This window comes from Lentinula edodes (genome assembly GCF_021015755.1).
Source record: "Lentinula edodes strain Le(Bin) 0899 ss11 chromosome Unknown C8R40scaffold_30, whole genome shotgun sequence".
Lineage (NCBI taxonomy): Eukaryota > Fungi > Basidiomycota > Agaricomycetes > Agaricales > Omphalotaceae > Lentinula > Lentinula edodes.
This window is the reverse complement of record NW_025764336.1, coordinates 87,954-112,760: the sequence shown is the minus strand read 5'-3', so window position 1 is coordinate 112,760 and position 24,807 is coordinate 87,954. Positions and strand designations below refer to the sequence as shown.

At 46.1% G+C, this 24,807-nt stretch overlaps 6 protein-coding genes across 6 annotated transcripts; 2 read left to right on the top strand and 4 right to left on the bottom strand.

Annotated features, from left to right (window-relative positions):
• Nucleotides 1-21: 21 nt before the first annotated feature.
• On the top strand, nt 22-1,034 carry C8R40DRAFT_1162062 (putative alpha/beta hydrolase; the record flags this gene model as incomplete). The annotated part of the gene is made up of 3 exons (XM_046230205.1): nt 22-387; nt 442-795; nt 855-1,034. The coding sequence occupies 3 exons, from the start codon at nt 22-24 to the stop codon at nt 1,032-1,034; spliced, it is 900 nt and encodes a 299-aa protein (XP_046083693.1).
• A 130-nt stretch (nt 1,035-1,164) lies between these two features.
• C8R40DRAFT_1116240 (uncharacterized protein) lies at nt 1,165-4,380 on the bottom strand. The gene is made up of 3 exons (XM_046228598.1): nt 4,281-4,380; nt 3,560-4,177; nt 1,165-3,502 (listed from the first exon to the last, which is right to left on the bottom strand). The coding sequence occupies exons 2-3, from the start codon at nt 4,143-4,145 to the stop codon at nt 1,371-1,373; spliced, it is 2,718 nt and encodes a 905-aa protein (XP_046083692.1). The 5' UTR covers nt 4,146-4,177; nt 4,281-4,380; the 3' UTR covers nt 1,165-1,370.
• Nucleotides 4,381-7,316: 2,936 nt separating this feature from the next.
• On the bottom strand, nt 7,317-12,803 carry C8R40DRAFT_1116228 (uncharacterized protein). The gene is made up of 18 exons (XM_046228597.1): nt 12,549-12,803; nt 12,475-12,492; nt 12,181-12,414; nt 11,641-12,130; nt 11,562-11,582; nt 10,828-11,514; nt 10,420-10,775; nt 10,173-10,364; nt 10,023-10,119; nt 9,953-9,970; nt 9,763-9,903; nt 9,240-9,711; nt 8,892-9,187; nt 8,397-8,828; nt 8,224-8,336; nt 7,975-8,166; nt 7,437-7,922; nt 7,317-7,340 (listed from the first exon to the last, which is right to left on the bottom strand). Exons 1-17 carry the CDS (start codon nt 12,626-12,628, stop codon nt 7,754-7,756), a joined length of 4,008 nt encoding a protein of 1,335 aa, XP_046083691.1. The 5' UTR covers nt 12,629-12,803; the 3' UTR covers nt 7,317-7,340; nt 7,437-7,753.
• Nucleotides 12,742-16,464, bottom strand: C8R40DRAFT_1116224 (uncharacterized protein). Its single transcript, XM_046228596.1, has 2 exons — nt 14,098-16,464; nt 12,742-14,048 (listed from the first exon to the last, which is right to left on the bottom strand). The coding sequence occupies exons 1-2, from the start codon at nt 16,390-16,392 to the stop codon at nt 12,966-12,968; spliced, it is 3,378 nt and encodes a 1,125-aa protein (XP_046083690.1). The 5' UTR covers nt 16,393-16,464; the 3' UTR covers nt 12,742-12,965.
• Nucleotides 16,465-16,547: 83 nt separating this feature from the next.
• C8R40DRAFT_1116219 (Ribokinase-like protein) lies at nt 16,548-17,848 on the top strand. The gene is made up of 6 exons (XM_046228595.1): nt 16,548-16,609; nt 16,658-16,678; nt 16,729-16,934; nt 16,989-17,043; nt 17,093-17,709; nt 17,760-17,848. The coding sequence occupies exons 1-6, from the start codon at nt 16,576-16,578 to the stop codon at nt 17,841-17,843; spliced, it is 1,017 nt and encodes a 338-aa protein (XP_046083689.1). The 5' UTR covers nt 16,548-16,575; the 3' UTR covers nt 17,844-17,848.
• Nucleotides 17,849-17,925: 77 nt separating this feature from the next.
• On the bottom strand, nt 17,926-24,297 carry C8R40DRAFT_1052092 (P-loop containing nucleoside triphosphate hydrolase protein; the record flags this gene model as incomplete). Its single annotated transcript, XM_046224741.1, has 28 exons — nt 17,926-18,048; nt 18,105-18,128; nt 18,191-18,303; nt 18,416-18,668; nt 18,733-18,858; nt 18,911-18,933; nt 19,007-19,200; nt 19,305-19,368; nt 19,422-19,643; nt 19,697-19,722; nt 19,774-19,987; nt 20,041-20,280; nt 20,334-20,513; nt 20,565-20,802; nt 20,876-20,951; nt 21,001-21,227; nt 21,288-21,397; nt 21,463-21,733; nt 21,794-21,952; nt 22,008; nt 22,063-22,107; nt 22,180-22,315; nt 22,368-22,495; nt 22,555-22,841; nt 22,924-23,034; nt 23,592-23,747; nt 23,799-23,975; nt 24,061-24,297. 28 exons carry the CDS (start codon nt 24,295-24,297, stop codon nt 17,926-17,928), a joined length of 4,161 nt encoding a protein of 1,386 aa, XP_046083688.1.
• Nucleotides 24,298-24,807: the final 510 nt, after the last annotated feature.

Genomic DNA, 24,807 nt, shown 5'->3' with positions numbered 1-24,807 from the left:
TACTGACCTCACTTCTCAAAGATGTCTGCTACCACCACCATGAAAGTGCCTCACCTAGGGGGTATCACCGCTGGCTACAGAATGTCGGGAGACAAATATGATGCCACAAAGCCAACGTCGGTGCTCATAAACTCCATGTGCACCACTGTGTCGTTGTTCGACGAGATGTTTGCCAATACTAGACTGAGAGATACAATGAATCTTCTAGCCATAGAGCCCTTGGGACATGGTGCGACGAGTTGTCCCTCTGAGCATTTCACCTATTGGGATAGTGCTATAATGGCACTTCAGGTGCTGGAATATCTAGGCATTGACAGAGCTTTTGCACTTGGGGCAAGTCAAGGTGGATGGATCGTCGTCCGGATGGCATTGTTAGCACCAGACAGGGTACGTAAACCCGAAAACGATTTAAGATTATGACTAAAATAGTCCCTTGCCCAGATACTCGGGCTTATGCCGACCGGAACTTCAATGGATAGCGAATCGGAAGACTCACGTAGTAAAGGCGCTTGGAATCCCAAACCACTGCTTATTCCATTCGTTGAAAAATGGTGCAGCATGACCCCCACACCAGACTTTGTTATTGACGATGTCTGGTGTGGGATGGTTGCCGATCTTGGATTCCCAAAAACTTTTTCCGAAAAACAGCTCCAATTCTGGAACTCTACACTGAAGTCTGTGTATAATGGAGACAAGGGTAGAAAGAAAGTTAAGGGTGCTCTAGTTTGTCTGCTTGAGAGAGATGGCCTCCTATTAAGGATAAGAGATATTAAGTGCCCCGTGTATTGGTTACAGGTTGGTATTTCCTGACCATTTCAAATTAGTAGACTCGGAACTCATGTCGAAGTTTACAGGGAACTCAAGACATACCATTTGGCGTAATACTTGCAAAGGAACAGATTAGACTGTTCACATCCTCTGAGGAGGCCAGACTGGACATCATTGAAGGGGGTAGCCATTACCTTAATGCATCAAATCCAATCGAAGTCGCTGATAAATTACTGGAACTGGTGAAAAGTTATACACAAGTGTAGTACATAGGTCGACAATTAAGCCCTCCAGGAGAATAACAAAACATTCTGATTCTATTTTGTAAATCATTCATGAGTTTTGAGGTAGGAAGTGAAGAGGGTCGGAGAGAGTATGTAGTATTTTCGAAAGTGATGCAAAAGAAATATTTTTAAAGAATACCCGAAGAATACGATGATACAATTCGTGATTCTGTCTAACGAGAATGTACAGGAATTCTGGATAGTAATTGAATGTAATCTTAAGTGACAACGTATTACCAGTCTATGTACGTTGAACAATGGATTTGAAGTACGTATATACGTAGACAGCGCGAGCAAGGAAGAATTATCCTGAAGAAATTAACCGCCAAAACTGGTCAATGCTAACCCCCCAACCCATACCATTTCCATGACCGCATTACCGATTGGTGTCAATTTGACTGTCATCGATCGCTCCGCATCAAATTGTTCTCCATCCATCCGTGCAGGAAGCGAACTCTTCCCATCTGTATTGGTGTCCCCCTTGCTGCCTAAGATCCTGCATAAACCCAATTCTATCAAGGCTTCGGGGTCAAATTCCAGTCCTACATCACGGGAGTAGCAAGATGCAATCACACACAGTTGAGAATCAGAGACAGGAACAGAAGGGGATGTACCAAGACCTGATCCAGAGCCAGTATCGCTCAAGCCAGGCATCTGCGTGAATGCATCCTCTAACGGACCGTTCACAGAAATACCTTGTTCAGGAATTCGTATGCCTGTGCCTTGCAGCTCTTGGTGAGAGACCTGCCGGGCAATAGCACGGAAACCAGGAAGAAGAATCTTCAGCCTAGAATCATATATAGATGAACCCTTTGAAGATTGCTCGACTTGCAATGACTTGTAAAAAATCAGTAGATATTTCCGACTCTCTGCAGGGATAGAAGGTATATCAAACGGAGACAAACGCTGAGAATGTATGTCCGTATCTGCTGGCCAAAGCGGTAGCAGCATGAAGAATGCATCTGCAGGAACAGGGGATAGTATATCGTTCTTTTTGTGCAGTTTCGGTATAATACTTCCTGCGTTCAGTTCATGCAGGCCTTCCTTCACGGTATTCTTTGTTCTTGACCTTTCCCGGTCCACATCTTTATCCTTAGGCGGTAGGAGTCCGACGTGCTCAAATGAATACTCTAGTCGACCAAGTACGTTCCGTTGAATTTCTTGTTGTTCTCTGGAGGCAAAAGTTACCCAAGGAGGGTCGTACGGAATTGAAATGTCTGAGCCCGCGGATTGCGTCGGCGTAGTATCCCGCGTACTGACAGAGCGAGTCATTGTTGAAGTGTTCCCTGTGCTGGAAGTGGCTTTCGAGCTAGAGCCATGTACAGCAGTTGACACTGACGGCGAAGATAAATCCCAAGGTATTAACCGTTTGAGGATTCTCGACGGCCTCGATGACGCCGGTGAAACTGAAGAGAAATTGCCGAAAGAGTGGGGAGGGTGCGCGAGAGTCCCATATGTACGTTTGTAGTTTTCTCGAGACTGCGGTTCGTGTTGAGTCCGGGTTCTTATATGCCAACCTCCTTCGTTAACGCCTTGATCAGAAAGGCTGAACTCTTCGTGTTCTTTATTCCCGAGATTAACACCATCATACCCAACTCTGGGTGTTATCAATTCATATGACCTATCATAAGTTGGTGCGGACTGCGTGCCAACCTTATCTCGCACAGAGCCGGTATTCTTAGCCAACGCTGAAGGCTTCGAGGTACTCTGCCTAAGATATTGGTCCTCTATGTCAAGATGGTCAAGCACAATCTGACCCTCAGACTTCACTTGGGGGGCGCCGTCACTTGGACGATGTTTTCCTTTAAATGAGGAGATATAGATGCTACTGTGCTTCTTCATTTTGGTCTTTCCCTTCTTGTCTGTTACGGTTTGATCATGCCCAGGTGAAAATGCCACCCGTGCCGCCTCATGGCGGTCTATGACCGTACCCAGCTTTTTGGTCGTCGCAGTATTGGTGAATGCCTCCTGAATATCTCGTGGTGCAAGCATTACAACACGCATGCGCCCGGAGGACGATTCTTTCGACTCCTTCGACGCCGCTCGATATTGTCGGTTGATTGAAAATGCAGCAACCTTCGAGTGTTTGTGCACCAAGATAGATGGATAGTGGGAATCATGTCGAAGTGATTGAAGATTGGAAGTAGCAATAGTGGCAGAGTTCGTGTTGGATGTAGAGGAATGGGAGGATCCGGCGGCATGTTGACTGTGAAGTGCCTGATAAGAGACTGATAATGAAGGGGGGTTCTCCGATACGGTAAGATCTGGGAGCTTGGTTTGACGCTTCGATGGATCTACATGTAACGAGCCATTAATGTCAGACAGGGATGCATGAGGTTGTTTTGCAGTACCGATGGCAACGGGATGTCCCACTTGAGATTTATTGTCTTCCCGTAAATGCTTGATGATGAGCCTCTGCTGCGGTGGTTTTCCAAGGGGGACACGGAATCCTGTCAAGCAAGAACTAAAAAAAAAGAAAATTCTCAAAGGACAGAGGAAGCGCTAACCTAACACATTCCCCTCCGTAGCTTTATCACCACCACCGTTGACAAATTTAACATTGCCGTTGGCATCAACGGAATTGACTTTCCCAATTCTAGGAGACATGTCGTCTCTCACGACATGGAATTTACCCAATAAAAAATTCTCCCATACTTCATCAGTGCCGATTGACATCCCAGTTAAAGCATCAGCTTTGTCCTTGTCTTTCGTCTGTTCGCTTTGAATACCACCATCCTTCCCTGTTTTAACAATCTCTGGCTTCCCGTCTCCACCCTGATTCGAGTGAACTTCCTTCCGTATGACCCATTCTCGTCTCACACCTGCAGAGTCTGGCCCGCCCCGAACCACGAGGGGACGAGCCAAGGAATCACTATAGGCAAATGAGTGGTGTGGAGTAGACAGGTCCATGGAAGGGGATATGACCATAGAAGAATCAAGAGCGAGAGGGACGGAGGGACCGCCAGGTATAGCAGATACGTCGACGGAGGACTCTCCCGCATTAGATCTCCCCCAGTCTAAATCCATTCTCTGACCTTCTCCTTTGATTGTCCGCGCGGGTGAAACTGGGGATACCGGCGACACGGGAGACATTGGCTGCGAGGTTTCTGCCTGTGCTTCCTTCGTGCGTGAAGAACTTGAATTAACCGAGCCGATTCCCAATGCTCCTAGGCCTGCGAAAACACTTCGCTTGCGACGAATCGTATTTTTGTTCTCAACTATTCCAGGGCTGTTTGTACCCGAAACATTCTCCAGATTTGACAACGATCCCGGAAATGATGGTAGTGTGGACGACGGCGACGATACCGATGAAGCATGCAATTGGACGGTATTCGGCATCCCATTCGCAGAATTGATTTCAGACTGATCAAGAATTGCTGTTAGATCTCTCTGTGCAGAAGGACCGCGGGGTTTGTCCTGTGTGCTCCCACTCGCATCAGAAGTGCCTGCAGTAGCTGCGCTCATTTGAGGAAGTGTGGAAGATACACCTCCAGCGAGATTTGCTGCTGCTATCGTCGTAGCCTGTCGCGCTCGACTTCCTTCCGTAGTCGCATCGGAGAAAAGTGTAGGAATCGATAAGTCATCTTCCCATCCCATTGGCACACCTCTTTGCGGTCGCTTGACCAATGCTGTTCGTGCATCTCCTTCAAGTCTCTGTTCACTAACACTTTCAATGGTTGGTCTTTTCCGTACAAAGTCCAAGTCCTCCAAGACCGCGTCAGGCATATGAGAGTCTTCGGACATAGCATTCGCGCTCAGCGCCAGACCGGATGTGATGTACGTCAAATCAAAATCATCTAAGGCGTTGTGAGTATCAGATACGTATGTTGATGCGGATGACGGTGAATGAGCAAGTGCAGGAGTGGCAGATGTCGAAGGTGTAATTTCCGCTGGAAGGATGGAACGCGCTGCAGAGTCCTGCGCGCGCGAGGAAGAAGACTGAGGAATTGAGATTAGGATCAGATAAAACCGACAAACTGAGACTCGCCTTTGCTGGCTCATACACATCGAAATACTCGTCGCGTCCATCAAACCGCAGCGAGCTAACACTCAAATGCATATTAGACGACGCACCTAATCCCGGATTAGACAGACGCAGAGTATCATACAAGTAGTCTGTGGGATCATCCTCATCATACCGCTCACCCTGTTCGTCAAACAACGAAGACCTTCTGGTAGAAGAAATTGATAGATCATCATGATCGTAGTGTCTCTCTGAGGTCGGATCCAAGCCTGATGCAGCAGAGGAAGCAGGTCGTGAAGACGATATGGATATAGCTTCCGCCTCTAATTCGGCGCGAGCACGGGTGTAGCTAGAAGTGTAGGAAGGAGCATACGAGCCTGTACCGCTTCCAGAGCGAAAGGAACTTGCGGCATCGTACCCGGTGTCATGGGAGTATATAGAACCATCACTCCTAATTCCACCTCGCATTTCATCGTCACTGTTCGGCTCCTGCAACTCAAATGGATGAAGGTGATCTGGTTGATGATGATAGGCTATGTCTCTGCTTCCGGAATCCTCTACTCCACGATGGTAATAATTAATCTGTTGTAATTGCGATGGATGACTGCGTGCATTCGTGTCAGGATGACCTGTGAGTGGTTCAAAGAGAAAGTCACTTCAAATTAGTGAATGAAGTAGAAGGAATAAAGCAAGAACTCACTAAATGATACATCCAACGACACGACACTTGCTCTAGGTGTAATATCTCTCGATCTCCCTCGTCTTCTTCTACTTTCGCCATCATCCGAGCTGCTCGAGCTCGTCTCGTCTCCTTCCCTCATCGCAATCTTCCACCGCTTGTCCTCCTCGTCTATAACAGCCGCTTCCGGACGTCCAAACGAGAACGCCTTGAAGTCATCTACCGTCGACAGATAGTTGTCTTTCCAGGCACCGGGATTTGATTTGTATGAGGCATAAGTGGTTCTGAGAGAAGTTGAAGTCCAGAATCTCGGAGTGTCGGATGGTTTGTATCCAGAACTATTGATCGGTGTCGCTGAAGTAGACGTGGTTCTGGGATTATTGGTACTTGGACCAGCGCTGGGTTGGCCATGATAGTGTGTCTGTTGGAAACGTCTTGAAGGATGATCAACCATCCAGTAAATAGATTCCTTGTGTGGTTTTATAGAAACTGTAGGTCCAGATAAACGAAGGACGAAGATGAATGTGAGGGCTAGCCACCAGATATGTTTGGTGAGGGATGCCTGTATCGTTTTGCGGAATTAGCTATGTAGGATCAAGTTAGCTGTCTGAAGCGAGAAAAAATAAACCAAACGTTACATGTGAAGGAATTGTGCAACTTCCAGTGATGGCGATCTGAGGATTGGCCGTCGTACGAAGATAGCACGAACAATTGAACATTCACCGTCACGGGAAGGCTCAACTGTGCCGTGATCCAGATACCGCGAAGGTATGGGAAGGAATCAACCAGAACACTTCAGTGCTTTGTATATATTCCGGCTATATTCCGTCGCAGGTCGTGGGCTTTTCTGGTTTCCAAATTTCCCAGCTTAAGTTCCCAGCTAGCCCCGTGTCCCCGTGTGCTAGTTTCCCAGCTGAGTACAGACTTTCGCAGCACGTTCTGCTTCCCAGCACAAGAGGTAGCGAGTATGTGGATCTGTGTGGACTAAGGCTGGACTTCCCAAGCCAAGCACAAGCCAGGTAAGTATCACCGATCCAGCTTGTGCTATAGTGATATGATGGATCAATAGCGAGTCGAATAGACCAGTTGGTCGTTAAAAGAACAAAAAAAGCAGAGATTAAGGGTATGATGTAGAAAGAAGGAAAGTAAGAAGTAGATAAACAGACAAGAATCGAGATCGAATGAACGGAAGAAATATACAACGAAGATTATTGATTGATTGTGTCACTCAAACGGGCTAGGCGGAGCGGAAGAATCCGCTTCCAATTGATCGATCAAATATCACGTGAAGCTCACGATTCATTTCATTTCACACTGCCGCGTTTTCTCTGTGGATGAAGCAAAATTAATAGTCTCTTCCGTGTTCTCTCATGCTGGCCAACATGGAGCGCATTGTAAAATCCAAGCTGTTTCGAGGCGGAAACTTGAAAATTGATCAAGTGTACGGGTTCGTTCTGCGCCTGCGCAGAAATTATCTCTGACCAGATCATATCCTGACCTATGGAAGTTGCATATCAGGAGATGGGCACTTGGGCTTGAGCATCGAGCGGTATGTTGCATTCAGTAGAGAAGCATGGCGCCGATCAAGACTGTCCACCTGTTCAAAGTGGTGAATCTGAATGGAAGTAAATCAAATATGAATTCAGTGAGCAAGATGTAATTCAATTTCCGCATGAAGAGCTGAAAATATCTTAAAACTCGACCAAATCTTGGTTTCCATAATTCATTACTGGCTCCGAAGCCAGAGAAGAAAAAAGCACTGTTCTTGTCACGGTGCACCTGCAGCTACTAGGGTGGGGGCGGGGGCAAAGACATATGTAGGGCTCGGAGCTCTCATGGATGTCATCAGGATAACTGCCAATGACGAGCGCTGCAAGAAGTAAGTACGATTTTCCTCATCCAAAGTGATGTAAAAATAGGCAGTAAAGTGAAGAGGGCGTAATACAAAATGTCCCTGAAAGTAAAGCAACAGGAAGAAAAAAATCAACAGAGACAGAGTCGAAAAAAAGGTATACAGAGTATATTAGGTATCTATGTATATAAGATGCGTCGTGGTTCTCATGATGGTAAGGGGGGCACGGAAGGGAGGTCTGCGTTCTGTTTCTTAACACTATTATTCGGTCTGGACACTTTGCGGGCTTCGGCTTGTTTGGCACGTATTTCCTGGTCTTGTTGCAGCTGGGTCAGTATTTGTAGCTGCTGTGCGATGAAATCTGATGTCCCCGGTCTATGTAACGAACGAGTGAGTTATTGTAAATAGTGGAAAAGGTCAAATATACCGCATTCGAAGGATTTGCATTATAGTTTGTCCATTCGTGATTTCCTTCTCTTGTTGCTTCTCCTTTTTTCGCTCCTTGATGGTACCAAGATTACGCTGCTGATACACACTCTTGGCGCGCTTCATTATAGTTCCTGCCGATGAACGCAGGCTTTGTTGCATCATGCGAACACATTCCTCCATGAGCTCGTCGCTGCCAGGATAAAATGTGATTACGAAAAAGGAAATTCAAAACAATTCAGGAACGTACGTGGACCAATCATAGTAGAGCCGGATTGAGACTACGTCACGATACTTCTGGTTTTGTAGAACTTCGAGGGGAACCGGCCCTTCACCTCCAGCATAGAAGTAATCACGTAAGAACTACGAAGATTCAAGAGATGAGTGAGCAATCGTCCGCCTGGAAAGTGACTAGCACCCTACTTTCAGCCACTTGAACACAATGTCGACCTCCTTGTCACTCAGAGGTTTCATATCGCTGGAAACCTCAGACAATGGTGGGACCAAAAGACCCTCGAGAACAGTCAGAATCTCTTTCCAAACACGAGTCATGACTTTCTCTTTTGCTGTCTCGCTGAGATATGTGTTGAGTGTTTGAAGATTGGCATCGAAGTAATCAAAAAGGGGTAGGATGGCCTGCTCAATCTCGACGTCACTGAGTTCTTCAGGACGGACCCGTGGCTTCTCCCCAGACGGAAGCGGAATTTGTACTTCGCTTGCAGAACTTCCCAAAGCCGATCGGTACAGGGCAGTGACATTACCCAAGGCTTTGTTAACGTCTAAGCCCAAACTGTTTGCCTTGAGGAGAGTCTTCACAACGGATCGAGAAAGGCATTGCCGTATGAAGGGCGACATCTAGAGAGTGAAAGTAAATATGTGAACGAAGTAGTGAAAATGTGTAAGACAGTGTGTGATTACCTTGTCGATAAAGATACGAAGCATGTCCGACTCTGCCCTTTTCAGGAAGCGGAATGCACGACCGAAGTAGAATTGAATATCATCTTTTTCACCCTCCATGCTTACTCGAACAAGCACGCGCCCACTAGAATCGAGGTCCATCCACAAATCGTGTGTCATTAAATCACCAAAACGACGTGGGTCCAAACACAAGTACGCTCTCCCTACAGTGTCGTGTTTGCCAACTAATGCTCGATCACGGACGCTGACCATGAGCCATAACGGTTTATCCACGGAGATGTCAAACGTTTCCTCCCCTGAGGAAGATGAGCTTCATCATGAAAGCCAAAAGTAACATCGATGACTCACAACGGGGCGCAGCGGTTTCATAAATGGTCCTTGTCTTTGCAAGTCTGTTGCCAGCTTCGTCACTTAGCGTAACAAAAGTGTCCAATTTGTTGGTGAGAGAAGCTTCACCGGACATCAGTCCTTCGGCCAGCACGATTTTGACACTAAACAGAAATCGCTCTCGTTCAACCTTCTCCGGGACAGGCGGAGCAGAGTCTGAGATGACTCCTGCTAATTTATCAACCTCTATCTGATTGTACATGTTATCCAGTAATTTTCGGGCAGCCTCGACGTTGTTCAACTTCACGCACGATTCCGGTTGGAAATTAAAAGGCTCGATCTTCTTTTCACCCTGAATGGCGAGCTGCCGTGCTTTTTCTAGCCAAGCGGAGGATTTCTGAGGTTGCAGGTAATCGTTTGGACGAGGAAACATCTCTGCAAGAAATTTGGTCTCCACGCTCCTGCAATACTGCTCTACGGCCTTCGCAATTGTCTACAAAGGAATCAAGCCGATATGATAGACGAGGCAAGAAAAGAATGCTACCTTAGACAGGGAAGTGAAGAACCTAGCATTTTGATACTCATCCTCCCACTCGAGATCCTGCAGAAAATCGATGGGACTTCGAAGCGAGTCGAATAAATCCACGATTGATGAGCTGTGACCTTCAGTGCCTTCGGCTTGGAACTACGCAGGGTGAGATGAATGTGGAACATAGAAGGTTACTAAGGAATACCTTATCTGCAGCTATAGCCTATTCAAACATATCTTAGTCTACAGGGAATGCGGAATGGACGTTATCTCACAGCTTCTACCCAGTTCGATGTTTTATTGTCTGTGTTAGTCAACCACTGCAGCACGTAAGGCTCGAAAAAGCCAGTGAGGTTGAAGTCAATTCGTTGCCTATAAGCCATCAGCTTGTGGAGTTCGTATGAAAGGACTATCAGACAACTTACTCCGGAGCAAAAGCTGCCAACATGGAAATCAGAGTTTTTGTTCGTCGGTATAACGCAAAAATATCCTGAATGGGTATGTCTGGTGTCGGACCGTTCATCGAGGACTCAAAAAGACGTTTCTGCGACGATTGTACCTCGGTGATGAACAAGGGGATTTGCACTTCCACGACCAATGACACTAGATCAATTTTACTAAGAGAACATGAGAATGAGGAAAGTGTGAAAGTGTTGAGGAGTAGAGACTGACCCTAGTATTGGTTCAGGGAAACGCTTGTCCAATGCTTTCGCAGACTTCTCTAGCTCATCGGTCATGAGAAGTAGTGGCAACGCTCGGTTGACGCCTGGTGTCGATTGCAACTCGCGCAGCTTAGTATTGAAGCTTTCCAATGCAACTTGACGAACTCGAGTCTGGACATCTGATACACGGGCGTTGACATCCACGTTGAATCGATCGAGAAGTCCACTATCTCGAACATGCTCAAGAATGGTCAAATAAGGTTCGATTTCGGAGGGTTTGAGATGTGGTATGGAGTCCATCGAGTGGTATAACGAAGAGAGAAAGATATTGAAAAGACCTCCATAAATGTTACAGACATAGTCAACCTGCGGAAAATGGTGTAAGGATTTCAACAAAATATCAAAGGATGCAACGTACATCTGTAAGAGGCCACTTATCCAGCTCCATGTCGTGCATAACACGCACAACATTTTGCAGAGCTTCGGGGATACATTCAAGAGGCACATCATTACGCTCGTAGAATTGCTTCACAAGATCGAGGAAGCATGACGCCCGATATGCATGTCCTATCCGCCACCGAATAGCACACTCGTTCAAAAGGTCGATGTGAAGGGTGGATAAAATACCCAGTGATACCTCGTCATTGTCGTCGACTTCAGGGCTGAGCATTAATTCTAGGTCCGCTATGAGACATAACTCGAGAAGTCGTTTGTAAAATCGCTTTGGATTGGGAGGGATATACGTGAAGTGGTGTCCAACCTCAATGCCGTCTTCTTCTCCATCTTCTGGTGCTGTGATATCCACAAAGTCACCGCCGAGGCCGTGCAAAGAGAGCCGGCTACTTATTGAGCCATGTCGGGAGGAAGATTGTGTTTGAGAGTACACAGATCCGGGACGAGTTGAAGATGAAGATGTCCCGACGGAGGGTAACACGTCTGATGGTGTGGATTTCGCTAACTCAGGATTGAATTGCACCATGGCCACCATCATCTGCTGAAGTTGTGTTGTCTCCAACGTCTTCCAATGTTGCCAAGCATCTTCGCTTTCGAAATCCTCTCTTCGTCCAGGGAATGGGGCGCCTGCGTTGATATTTTTCAAACAGGTCTACAAGCTGTCAATACATTCAGCCATTGGCAAGAAGGGAAACTAACCTTAAGATCAGCAAGAGCAGCCTGTGAAACGAAGATATCAACAAAAGATCCTGTTTAAGATTGATACGGGAAATTTTACTTTCTCTGTACACAATGTTCTTAATTGGTCAACCTCTTTTTGGACAGAAGACTCTGAAAGCCTGAATAGGCCTGCAACCGTCTTCACCAGCGACATGTCAGAAACATGACCACTTATTGTCAACGAGGCAATAGAGTCGCGATCTCTGGAAGTGGATGAGGACTCATAACCAGAATCAGAAGATTGGGCGGGGCCCAGCTTTGCTGTATACATATCGAGTCTTCCGAGTAGCTCTGGAGAGACATGATTCAAGCCGCGAAGACTTTCCCGGAGGAGCTTGACAAAGAGAGCGATATGGTTGTTTAGCTCGAATTTCCACGAATCACCGGTTAGAGTAGGTTCCTTCTTCAACACACCGGTGGCATGTGTCGCAAACATAAGGATAAGCTCTTCAATCTTTCGATTCTCTTTCATTTGACGCTTGAAGCTGTCCACCATAAATTGTCCGTAAAACTTGCCCATAGTTCTCCTTACAAGTTGGTCCGAGTATCTGGAAGAGTAGTGTCAGTCAACCGAGGTGAAACGCCCAAGATTACGCACGCAGGATCCTTGCCCATTGCAATATCCTGCAGCTTCTGCTCCAAAACTTTGATTAATTTGTCGGGAAATTTTACGCTTTTGGAGTTTGGGCCATCTCTTAGATCTTTAATCATGTCACCGATAGAAAAATTGGACAGAGCTGCCAATCTGGACGAATGTTCTCGATCCTTGGAGTCGCTGGATTTCATCTCTGTGGTCGTCGTTGGCTTGGGGATCATGAGGTAGCTCAAAAGGCTAATGTTCCGGAGGCTGATTAGGGACTAGGATAAAATGATCATTAAACATGAAGCTCACGCTACTCTGAGAACATAACTACGGCAAAGATATTGAGTAAACAGCGTATAAGAATGAGTTGTTTTTGTACGCACTTGAATAATTCATCATCTGTAACGCGGTACTTCGATAACCGTTTGTCATGCGCGAAACTGCCTAAGCTCCTCCTTGACATGGACTGTGACGAATGTGTTAAGCAAAAAGTGGAGAAGCGTTGCCTGCGGAAGCAAAAGCCCAGAATTGATCGTTACAGCAGCAAATTCGAAGGAAGCCCTGTTGAGGATCAAGAAACGGAGAAGGAAGGCCCTTCGATGACCGGGGACACTGAACAGCAACCGGGGAGCGGGACGGTAGTATTACTAATCAAGTATCATTAGGCGCAAATCCAGGGCCTCCCAGTGTGAGACAGTATGTACTAGTGAACACAAGCGCTTTATACAAAAAAAATTCAAGTATGATACATAAATCAAGCAGATACAGATATACCAACAACCTGAAATAACGTGAAGGCCTTAAAATGAAGAAGTAAAGTCCCGGAACGCTTCTTGTGCTAAAATATTGTCCTTTTGTACCTTGTCATCGTCAACCAATACCGACTCGTGCACCACAGAGCCGTTCTCTTTCGCTTCAGCGACATTGACTTTATATTGCTGATCCTTGAATCTCCTAATAGCAGATAGCCGCTCTTGCCAATTTGTCCGCACTTCGACCCGCTGTGTATCGCAATCTGTACGTGAAAAAACATATGCAAACCAATCCGCTAGTAGACTGAGCTGCCGAACTAGCAGCGGAAGATTCTCTGCACTGACTAGCTTGTAGTGACCCACAGGAGCAAATTCTATCATACCTTCTGCCCGCTGTACGATGACTTTGAAATACTCCGTTTCATGAAGACTATTCGAATACGCAGAGATGTGCCCAACAGAGTGTGGTTCGATCACAATGTTGACGAATTGGAACTGTGTCGTAAGTGTGTCAAAACGATATGGAATTCCAGAATCATTCCAAACGATGCGAACAAAATCATTCCCGATATGACGCTTCTTGAACGTAGAATGCTCGTCGTGAGGATGTGAGGGCATCATTGTCGCTGTGTGATAAAGGATTTGACCAATATCATCCCACCACGCATATGCATATTCACCATCTTCGTCAGGATTGAGTCCTCCGGCGTACACGTCGATCTGTCCGCGTAGGTTGATTAGGCGCCCGATTCCCTCGAGAAAAGTAGTGTAAGCAGGAGATCCGTGGGTATTGCGTAAAATCTCGACTTCCGTCGTTTGACCTGGTGCAACATACATTATTCCAACCTTGTGTGTGTCAATGACGGGCATCCGGTCGAGATTGGTAGTGAATTTGGGAACAGCAGCCGAGTCGACAAGCATGCGCACATTTGAAGGTCCAAGACGATTTGGGTATGAAGAAAGTTGAAGAGCGAAAAAGGAGGGATCGATGGCAACATCTTTACGTCTCTGGGATGGTGCAGTTCTACTCCAAACATATCCAGCTAATGGATCTGGTCGATTAGGCTCGTCCTGATTGTTATCCGGGAATTCCAATAAACTACGGACCACTCGGTGCTGTTCTTCGCGATCCTGTGGATAATCTTCACATTCAACCAATGTAAAGAAAGAAGAAATTTACCTCTTCAGTTACATTCTCGCCGGCATCTGGTCGTTGCGCTCGAGTGAACTCACGATCCATCAAATGGACAGCCGGGATGGTGAGCATGTCCGGGTCTACATCTCCGGGACCAACTAACGGAACGTTCTCTAGTCTCCCCAAGAATTTGGTATACCCTGAAGGTCTCCGAGAGAGTATTTCAATCCATCCAAGTTTCCGAAGGACACGGATGGTGACGACGGAGTTGCCAAGAAGCCAAGTCTTCTCACTTGCAAGAGAGTGTATATTCCCATTCTCCTCAGGATTGGATGCAGGATTGATGACGATATCTTGCAGGAGGGAATTAGCTGGACGCGGATCTGCACTCGCATAAGTGTATCTGGCCAGCCAGTCGAAACATACTTCTGTGGGATCGTCGACCTGGTCATTACCTTCGTTGGCAAGGAGCAGCTGCCTGGTAATGTAACGAAGATATTTTGGCCTGTCCGGAAGTTTGACAGCTAAAAACCACACGTATACGAGATGATAGGACAGTATTCTAACGTGCTGTGATAGCGCCCATGAGCTCATGGGGGTATCAGGGGACTCCGCTCTAGTCATACGGTTGTGATGTTGAAGATATTGAAGGGCAACGCCAAAGACCATTTTGTAATCATCTTCGATGAAGTTGCTATAGAGCGGAGGATGAGAGCCAATAATTGAAAGGAAGCTCAAGATGTGAACGGCCATGTCAGGATTCGACATGATCTGAGAAAGTTTTTCGAGTATGCTGGAAAGATATCGTATGATCGAAGGCTGAAGCTCAAAGGCAGAGACAGACAAGGCATTGAGGCAACACATGATAGTCGCCGGTTGACCGCTAAGCCCTCCAAGGAAGACCTCCACCAATGAATGTCTCTGCTTAGTATCAAAATACCCTTTATAGCTCACAAGGACTGACAAGGTGTGATAGACCAGGCCATGCGCATCCCGTATCTTGATACCGGCGGGCCATCGCTCGATGCTTCGAGCAAATATGCCGCCTTCGAGCACCCCCAGACATAACGTTGCGAGGATTTTAGATATTACGACTCGAGATTTTGGCCCACAAAAGAGGTGTTTGTTGGAAATTTGCACTGGGAGGTGACAAAGTACATAGGACAAAATGTCCCAGCTTTTTTCTGACTCTAAGATACTAAGAAGAGCAGAGAGATATTCCGAAATTGGGAGTACAACCACACCATCCGGCCCACTAGGGTCATAGGTGCCTAGGATTTCACTAGGAGTGTCGACAGTTGAGACTGAGAATAAAAGTTGTTCGGGAAGTCTCCACAACGCAGCATTTGGATACACCCTAGTCCCAGAACCCGCTAGGACGGATCCACCGACGCGGGAGCGGCTCCTACTGGTTGCATTTCTGCTGAAAGATTGTGATAGACGTCCGCCTCGATCACGAGAAGTAATCGCATCGCGCTCAGATGGAGGTAGCCTCGCGCGAGCTCGGGCTTTGCGAAGCTGTGAAACGGCATCGAGGGTGGGAGGAGGGGGGGCGTCGACTATATCAGATGTGCCAACTCGGTTGATCAAAGCTGACAGAGAGACAACTTGACCCTCTGGGTCGTAGCCGGTGACACTGAAGTAGAGCCTATGGTCGCGATCGGCACGCAGACGCAATAGAAACTGAAGGGCGGCTAGACGAACACGGATCGATTTCCCTTTTACCAGCACGAACGTAAGTGTTTCGAAAACACGAAGAATGTAAGCGAGAACGTAGTCGAGATTGGCAGGTGGGGCATGAGGAGTGAAGCAGAGTTGAGAAAAGATAGATATAAGAGCTGAAAGGGCTTGTATCGGATACGAACGACTGGCCGGTATTCCAGATGGACTTGAACTTAGGTATTCCGGAAAGTCATCCGATGGGTGCAGTGACTGTGACCGAGAGGAACCAGCGTCAGGATGAACATCACTTTGTACTCTAGAAAGTAGAGGTGAAGTAAAAGCAGAGATGATATGAGGTGTTGTATGTGGAGATGATGAACCATGACTTTCAAAGGTGCCAGCAAGCTCTGCATCATCCTCGTCTTCATTGACGCTAGGTTCAACAGCTTCGGCACATTCCGCTAGAAAGGCGACGATGGTTTCGACTGAGGGATCCTGACCGGCCTCTCCTGACCCCTCTTCCACATCCGCGCCACCTTCAAATATTCGTAAAACGACCTCATCAGCTAATATCTTCCAGACAATGTCACAGTTGTCCGTGTCGCCAGGCTCTCCTGCTACTATCCTCCGACAAAATTCGAATATTACGTTTGCCAACGGCCGACGATAACCAGGCATTTAGAGCCAAATAGGAGATGTAGTATGAATAAATTTTGAGTAGACTAAAGTCCAGAAAGTTGAACTCATTGGTAAACTACATTTTTTGAAGTCAAGCTCCGGGGCGCTCGAGATCTTAAACCCTAACCCGTGAAGCAAGGCGCTCGCTGGCCTATTTTGGAAACCTCTGATCTCACAAGCACCATGAACTCCAAATGCGTTATTCGTGGTTCTATCAGTATGGACATTCGCTCTCTCAAGATCAAATGTTGATTGATATCCCTAGACATTGATGAGTTCTTCTATGGTAATAATCCACCTCGAAATACTCAGACTCGATAATTTCACAAAGACTAGTGAAGGACATCGTTCATCCTGGAGAAACTATATCGTCTCATAGACTATCGAAACGAGCCGGAGGGAAAGGCGCAAATCAAGCTGTAGCAGTCGCTAGGGCCGGAGCTTCCGTTGCTCTTGTGGGATCTGTTGGTGAGGACGGTTGTTGGGTTGTCGAATCCCTCAAAGATTCCCAAGTCGACGTTTCGGATATCCAAATTGTTACCGCGAGTATAATGTTTCTCTGAATTTTTCCTACAATCCCTCTTATGACATTGTAGGAATCCAGCGGACGTGCCGTGATTCAACTTGCGGATGATGGGGAGAACAGCATCAGTGAGTCTTGTGTTGATCAACACAAGATCGACTGCTGAATGGACTCTAGTATTATTCAAAGGGGCAAACTACGCTCAACATCCTAAGAAATCTCTTCCATCTGGGGCAACCCATGTATTACTTCAGAATGAAATTCCATTGGAAGATACTCTAGCTTACATCAATGCCGCAGCAGAGGCTTCCCCGTCTACCGTCACTGTTTTCAACCCTTCTCCCGTGCCTTCTGACGCAGAAATAAAAGAGTTTCCTTGGGACAAGATCACTTGGCTGATCGTCAACGAAAGGGAAGCCTCCGATATCTGTCAGGCTCTCTTCAGTGGCGCTCCGCACATCAATGTACCTGGCAGTGGTGAGGCTGCATGTGCCAACATCTCTGCCTATCCCATCTTACTTAGGTTGTCCTCCCAATTTCCCAAGACCAATATTGTTTGCACGCTCGGCGCGGCAGGAGTTCTTGCATTGGTCCCATCTCTTCAGGATTCGACGGCCAGTTCCGAACCGATCTTGCTTCCTGCGGCTAAGCTTCAGGATGGCGTAGTTGACACTACAGGAGCCGGCGACTGTTTCACAGGCTACCTTGTCGCAGGGTTGATGAAGATGCATGATGAACGTTCAAAAGTGCTGCAGCGAAAAGAAGTCATCTCTATACTCAAGCGATGTGTTCAAGTGAGTGTATGCATTGCTAGCCCTCCTCCTCTTCTTATTGTTGCATGTAGGCTTCTGGTATGTGCGTAGAAAAGAGAGGAGCTCTCGAAAGCATCCCGCACGCGAAAGACGTTGATACTCGTGCAATATCGTAAAAAAGAATCCGCTTCATATATGTACTCGGATAACTTGTGCGAAAATCCAATACCAGATTAGCAAATTACTGGAACACGTCTACTAGCTATGAGCGTTAACTTGAGACAATGCATACAGTGCCTCCTTATCATTAGATCCCTCAATGAGGGCCCGAAACTTTCCATCTTCTTGTGTTAACAATTCCGAGGGGACGCCATATTCAACCTATAACCAAAAGATATGTGAGTATGCTTGATGAATATTGACATCGGAAAAGTTACAATGTTTCCAGCTTCCAACACCATCTGTGCCACAAGCGTAGTAAGTTAAAACAGTAAGAACTTAACAATTTTGATGAAAGACATACAATTTTGTCATAGTCCATGATTGTGTGCAGCCTATGAGCAATCGTAATTAGAGTCACATCTTTGTTTAACTCCTTACGAAGGTAATTCTGGATGATATTGTCCGTTTTGTAGTCTGTGTTACCTGTCAACCTTTGTTGATCTCCACGACGCATAACGTACCTATAGCGGAAGTAGCTACACAGAATGAGAAGAACATAGGGACATCGATAAACGTTTGGACTCACCTTCGTCAAGAATGAGCAATTTGCTTCTTCGTACTAATGCTCTTGCAAGAGCTACAATCTGCCTTTGACCAACTGAGAGGTTGCTTCCGCCGCCAGAAATTACGGTATCCAGAGAAAGTTTGTCTTCGTTCACAGCCATATCCTCTTGCAACGCATCTAACCCAGCAGAGCGCAAGGTATCATTCAAGGTCAGATCATCAATCTCCTCAAAGGGATCAAGATTTTGGCGTAGAGTCCCACTAATAAGTTCCGGCTACAAGAAGACCAAGTTCTGAGTCTGAGAATTACATTCTTGAATCGTAACATGATGAACTCACTACTTGAGGTATGATGGTAACATTGGATCGCAAAGAGTCCAAATTCATGAGAGATGTAGAAATCCCATCATACATGACTTCTCCAGTGGTATAGATGCCGCGTAGCAATGAAAGGGCAAGGGAGCTCTGAACCGAAGTTGAAACTAAATGCTGCAAAACATGGAGTAGATACACTTACTTTTCCTGAACCACTCCGACCCACTAGTAATGCACCGGAAGGTATGGATATAGCATTCAGTGCACAAGGTTGATAGATAGTATATGAAACACCCACCAACGCCAATACGCTCACCGGACTTTATAGAGAATGATAATTGATGTAGGACTTCTGGACCATCAGGCGAGTACCTTGCGCATAGTTTGTCAACGCGAAGCTCTCCAGTAGCAGGCCAATACGCCGGAGGCGTCCCTTGTGCAGTTGGCTTTGGTTCTTGCTCGATTTGCAAATAAGAATTTACCCTCTCAAGACTGTAAAAGGCCTCAATAACTTTTCTTGCTAGAATGATTTTTGCATATACCTATTACCTATCAAAGACTGAAATTCGGTTATGAGTGTTACATAGAAAAATGACGTACTGTGACCCTCAAGCATGTTCATGTTAATGATCCAGCCAAAGATAGCGCCGGTAAATGTTGCTACGTCAGGGCTTATCAGCACAGGGACAAACGAAAGACCGAAATATGCAGACCACCCATATTAATGGAAAAGCCTGTATTGGAAGCACTATCTTTCTGAACATAGACCAAGTACCATGCTAATAAGGCAATAAACAAAGCCGAGATGAGGTGCATTCGCAATGCCATCCAACGTTGAAGATTGTAGAATATTCTCGCAGAACGGGAATATCTATCGATCCGGCTAGATAGTCGTTCCGTGATCATATTTTGTGCTCCGTACGCACGGATTGACGCTACGAACAAGGTTGATATGGGATGTTTTACAGCGCATTCACATTCCACTTACTGAGACCAGAGATTGTGGCTCCAAAACTACGAATAGATTAGATGTGATGATACGACAAGGAATGGGCATAGGCTAACTGTCCGAGTACAGGTGCTTTTGCCACTAACATCTCGCGCCTAACTGACATCTGAGATTTCAAGTATATCCGGGCGCAAGTATATCCAAGAACGACAGCTAGAACCCCGGGAACGAAGAATATCGGGGATAAGATGACGATCGCAGCAAGCTTGAGTATTAGCTTCAAAGTCTGGTCAAGAAACAATCTGGCCCATTCAGGAATGAACGTATCAACTACGAACAGAGTGTTGAGTGTTATCTGAATATTTAAAAAAAAAGCAACTCACCAGCATTGATATCTTGTGTAAAACGAGTAACGATACGAGAAGTGGGAGTTTTGTCGAGCCATCTACTGGAAACATTAGCGTCGTTGATCACAAACGTCTGTGAATGAACCCGCCTGATTGTCGTTCCAAGAATCATTTCTGCAAGTTGTTTATGAATCCTTCGAGATCCTCTGATAGCACCGGAGATATATATTCCAGTGGTACCGGCGTTCAAAATGATGACAAAAAACAGCATGATCACTTTTCACAATGGAGATGAGAAGGTAATATAAACAAGAGCAAAAACGACGCACCATAAATACCAAGGTAAAACGCGACGTGGACCTTCCCGGGCATTTCATACTGGGAAGACCAAAAACCAAGGAACCACGTTTGTACGACACCCATGAATTGAGTCAAAACCATCATTGCCAACAAAGTCGCAAAATACAGGACTGGATGCTTTCCGCCAGCGGCCGATATGTACAGTTTTACTACGTCCTAAGATTCAGGCATTGGACTACATGATATCAAAACAAACACACTTGAATTCCTGCTTATGTGACCTTCCTGAATTTCTTCGGGGACAACGAGTTTGCCATTTGACTTCGACTCGCCTTTCGGAGAGGCATTTACTAGATCTTTACCGTCTACATTGTTGTGCAGAGTTTCGTGCAAATCCTCGATCGGAGCAGGAGAATAGAAGCGTGATTCATACACTTGACCATCCTTCATTGTAATAATAGAACTTGCGAGGGGTTCGACCAGTCGGACATTGTGTGTCTGAAGGAGAGTAAAATTTACGATCAGATAATTCACTCAGCCATTCACGGCTATCCAGAGAGCAACCACATACCACAATGATGATTGTCCGATCCTTCAAAAGTTCGCCCGCGAAACACTTCTCAACAATCCATTTCGAAGTATGAACACTGAGCATTATGAGAAAGACAGAGAACCTTCGGGAGAATCGAGACTCACTCGAGAGCGGCCAGCACATCGTCCAATAACAATGTATTTGCCGAGGAGTAGACAGCCCGTGCTAGTGTCAAACGAGCCTTCTGTCCCCCGCTGAGTGTTATACCCTTCTCTCCAACTTCAGTATCATCACCAGCGTCGAATAGTTCAAGATCTCGTTCTAAACCACATGCGTAAATTACTTCCTTGTACCGCGTCTCATTGTATTCCGAAGCGAATAGAATGTTGTTCTGCAATGCAAAGATGCATTAAATAATCAAATCAGAGAAGCCCGCGTGGGATAAAGTCACCTTAATAGTTTCATTCTGCACCCAAGATTCCTGCGCAGCATACGCTACACCTCCATGTCGTGGGAGATGAAAGAACGAATCGGGTCCTGAGCGGATGAAGTGCATCTCACCTAGAAACAGATAATAATCAACGTGCAGTCCCGAGGTACATAACTTACCCTTGGCAGACACTTACCCAAGAGTGCATGCAACATCGAAGTCTTTCCTGACCCAGTCGGTCCAGTGATCAAGTTCAGACAGCCCCTCTTAAAAGAGAGCTTGTCATTGATCTTAAGAATGAACTTTCTACCAGAGGGAGTATCAGTCCCATTAGTGTTACTGGACCAAGAAAACGACGCGTTGCAAAATCCTATTTCGTCTGGAGAACTTTCCACGATGTTGCTGTGGCCAACGTTAAGAGCTTGAGTCGAAGAGGAAGACGGATTATGATTATCCAGTAGTTCGGTCTGGTATTATGCTCCTTAGTTGCGGCTCGACATCGAACCGAAGGCGACGCAAAGACGTACATCAAGTAGAAAGTCTGTGAAACGATCTAAAGAGACCTTTGCAGCAAGTGCTCTTGTCCAATACATGAATATCGCATTGATATACCTCTGAAGGTTCTCAAATACAACTAGGGAAGAAAAAACGGCGGAAGCAGTGAGGTTTTGTTTCATTATCAATGTCTTTTGAAAAGTCATTTTCAGATCCAGAGAATGAAAGGATCAGGATTCCACTTACGCTGCAGTCTGAATCAGTGTCTGGAGTTGAGAAAACTGAATCATTATATACTCACTAGGCTGCGTAAGTCCCTGCCATGGCCACAATTGGTATTGAGAAACTATGTGAGCAATGAAGGTCAGTAACATCCGAGTCATTTCACAAAGAAAATGCCAGGATCAACTCTACTTACTTCGAAACAGAGCCCCACAAGTTGGTGTACTGCCGTTTCCTGAGCAATGAAAGTTCTTCTTCTCTAGCTTCAGAGATTTTCCAAAACATACGCTTTTCCCAGCCGAAGAGTTTGACCATTCGAAGGATATTCATGACTATTGAACAGCTGGTTCAAGGAGATACTAATAATCAATAAAGGGGACGTACTATCGGTGAGCACATGAACTCTAGCATCTGATTTCTTCATGCGCAATGCTTGGTATTTCCGAGTGATCCTTGAAATATAAGCTGGGATCGGAGCTAACATTATCGTTAAACAAATTCCTACAAAGGCACTTGAAATTTGATAGATCAATTAGGAACATGACTACACCAAAACGTCGAAAACACACACCTCCATCCCAAGATATTATGGAGGAACACCGCATATAGAGAAAGTAAAACGGGAATCTCAGAAATAAGCGCAATGCAGTTTCTCGCATCGCTGATGACAGTGAGGTCGGTAGTAACTAGATTATTGATTTTCCCGACCAGATTCAAGTTGTTCTTTTTGTGTCCCTTCTCTGCCTCCGAGTCCAGATCGATTGATGATGATGATGGTTCGGCTTTGACACGAATACGGAGAGCGTGTTCAAAGACCAGCTGGGTTAAGAGTGCTTCCAGGTTCACGACAGTCTGCAGCTACAGCGTACCACGTTGATCAAAAAGTTTTTCTGCCAATCAACAAGGCGTTCAATAAACAAGATCTGAGGCATATACTTACTGATAGACGCAAATACCACTCGGTAAGGAGCGAATCCACAAATGTGACGAGAAAAAGGATCAAGATCCAGAACCAAACACGCATCATACTACTAGAAGCCCCTTCAAGAAGCTCTCTTTGTTCAACGTATCTTCAAGAAAGAAGATAGGCAGCTTTGGGGTTCGAACCCGAAAGGTAGGGACTTTGTGCGGGTTTCGCCCTTGCGAAGGGGCTCATCAGAGGGCTTAACCGCTGCCCTAACCCGCCGGTTCTACTTTGCAATGATAGATCATGACTCCCTATTCACGGGGTGGAGTATGCCATGTGGTGCCGTCCACATGGTTACCCGATCCGATTTGCAACATCGGCATAGCATCGGGGACCACGGCATATGTGTAGGTGTTTTTGGTGTGGGTGATGGATCTGGGGGGCACCCTCCCCATTAAGCCAATATCAGAGTGCCTGCCGCACAGCTCTGATGAGAGGCCGGTCCATGGCCACCTGACGTAAGCCAGGTGGACTTCTGTGTCCGTCTATCTGTATATAGCCCAAATATAGCCGCTTGCCTATATTTGTCAACTAGTCCGGCCGTCTCCGAAGATAAGGCGGAATAAGTCATACAAAGTGTACACTTTCAAATTAGTTATCTTTTCCCGAGGCTCGTCACAATCATCCCACCGTACAGAGACATACCTAAGCAATTGATTTACGGCAGCAGGTTCTCCGAATAAAACAACAGCAGAAGAGGCAGCTAGTGTCCAGAGGATGATGATTTCATATCGAAAACTTCTAACCAGATTCACCAGTATGTTTTGCGGTTTGGCTCCAGAAAACGGATCGAGATGCTACAGTATGGTTTGAGAATATGCCATGTCTCACTTTCGAAATATACAGACTCGAAAGTGTATTCCTTTGAGATGTTTAATTGAATCAATATCCGCCAGTGGAGGTAACCGTTCATACGGGAGGTGAGGGACGCCATATGCCTCGAAGACAACCGGATCGAGAAAGAAAAACATTCCCAGAGAGAAAATTGAAGCCGTTTGTTCCGGGTTCGGTTTGGGCATTGGATGCTGGACAGAGAGTGTGTGTGAAGAAGTGAGAACGGTTCATGAGGTTCATGAGGATATGTGAATGTTAGATCTAAACAACCCTTACCTTGGGATCAACGGGAACATACTCCCTCGGGGTCAACAGAGGTATCAAGATACCTGCGACACCGAGAAGTGCGAGTTCCAGCCACAGAAGCCATCCTTTGCATAAAGCAGGAGGCATTTTGATGGTGGTGGCCAGCGGGAATAGGTCGATGTAGCCGTATACGACACAAGTAACACATAAGACGATATTGAGGTGACGCCTGAAGATCACACGCCAACGAGGAAAACTGGTGAGCATCGATAGTAGGGAAAGTGTTGTTGTGTACATCTGCAGAATGTTAGTTGTTCTAATTAGAGAACAACATCACGCAAAGAGCGCAGAGGAAGAAAGCTTCATGAACTGACATAGACCAAAGCCAGTGAAACCGTACTAGTGTCGCTGAATCCTGCGACAATTCGCTGATCGTTCCCACATTGTTTGTGGGATGCCGGCAAAGCAGTGAGCACCATCAGAGAAAAACATGTTATGAAGCGCAGGGCTTGGGACGGTGGAATTCTGTAATTTAGAGAAGAAGCCCAGCTAGCTGGTCCGATCGCATCCTCGCTTCCGGAACGTCTAGTATATTCAAGTCGAAGATGTCTGGTAAGCTGGACCAAAAGTGAAATCAACGAGAGCAGAGCCGTGCAGCCGGGAATTACTGTCTGCATGATGTGTTCATGACCATTAGACTCGTATGCCAATGGTATGATTTGTATGGGAATGGATGGATTCATGGGTTGCATGTGTATTCCTTATCGACAGGAACCA

Bases quoted from the DNA above. Each gene is read 5' to 3' on its own strand.
- C8R40DRAFT_1116219 (XM_046228595.1), top strand. From the start codon at position 16,576: ATGAACTCCAAATGCGTTATTCGTGGTTCTATCA. The intron at 16,610-16,657 runs GTATGGACATTC...TGATATCCCTAG, and splicing joins CGTTATTCGTGGTTCTATCA to ACATTGATGAGTTCTTCTAT. The intron at 16,935-16,988 runs GCGAGTATAATG...ATGACATTGTAG, and splicing joins CGGATATCCAAATTGTTACC to GAATCCAGCGGACGTGCCGT.
- C8R40DRAFT_1116224 (XM_046228596.1), bottom strand. From the start codon at position 16,392: ATGCCTGGTTATCGTCGGCCGTTGGCAAACGTAATATTCGAATTTTGT. The intron at 14,049-14,097 runs GTAAATTTCTTC...GATTATCCACAG, and splicing joins GCGAGAATGTAACTGAAGAG to GATCGCGAAGAACAGCACCG.
- C8R40DRAFT_1116240 (XM_046228598.1), bottom strand. From the start codon at position 4,145: ATGTCTCCCGTGTCGCCGGTATCCCCAGTTTCACCCGCGCGGACAATC. The intron at 3,503-3,559 runs GTTAGCGCTTCC...CTTGCTTGACAG, and splicing joins TACGGAGGGGAATGTGTTAG to GATTCCGTGTCCCCCTTGGA.
- C8R40DRAFT_1116228 (XM_046228597.1), bottom strand. From the start codon at position 12,628: ATGTCAAGGAGGAGCTTAGGCAGTTTCGCGCATGACAAACGGTTATCG. The intron at 8,337-8,396 runs GTAGGGTGCTAG...GAATCTTCGTAG, and splicing joins TTGTGTTCAAGTGGCTGAAA to TTCTTACGTGATTACTTCTA. The intron at 8,167-8,223 runs GTACGTTCCTGA...TTATCCTGGCAG, and splicing joins CTCTACTATGATTGGTCCAC to CGACGAGCTCATGGAGGAAT.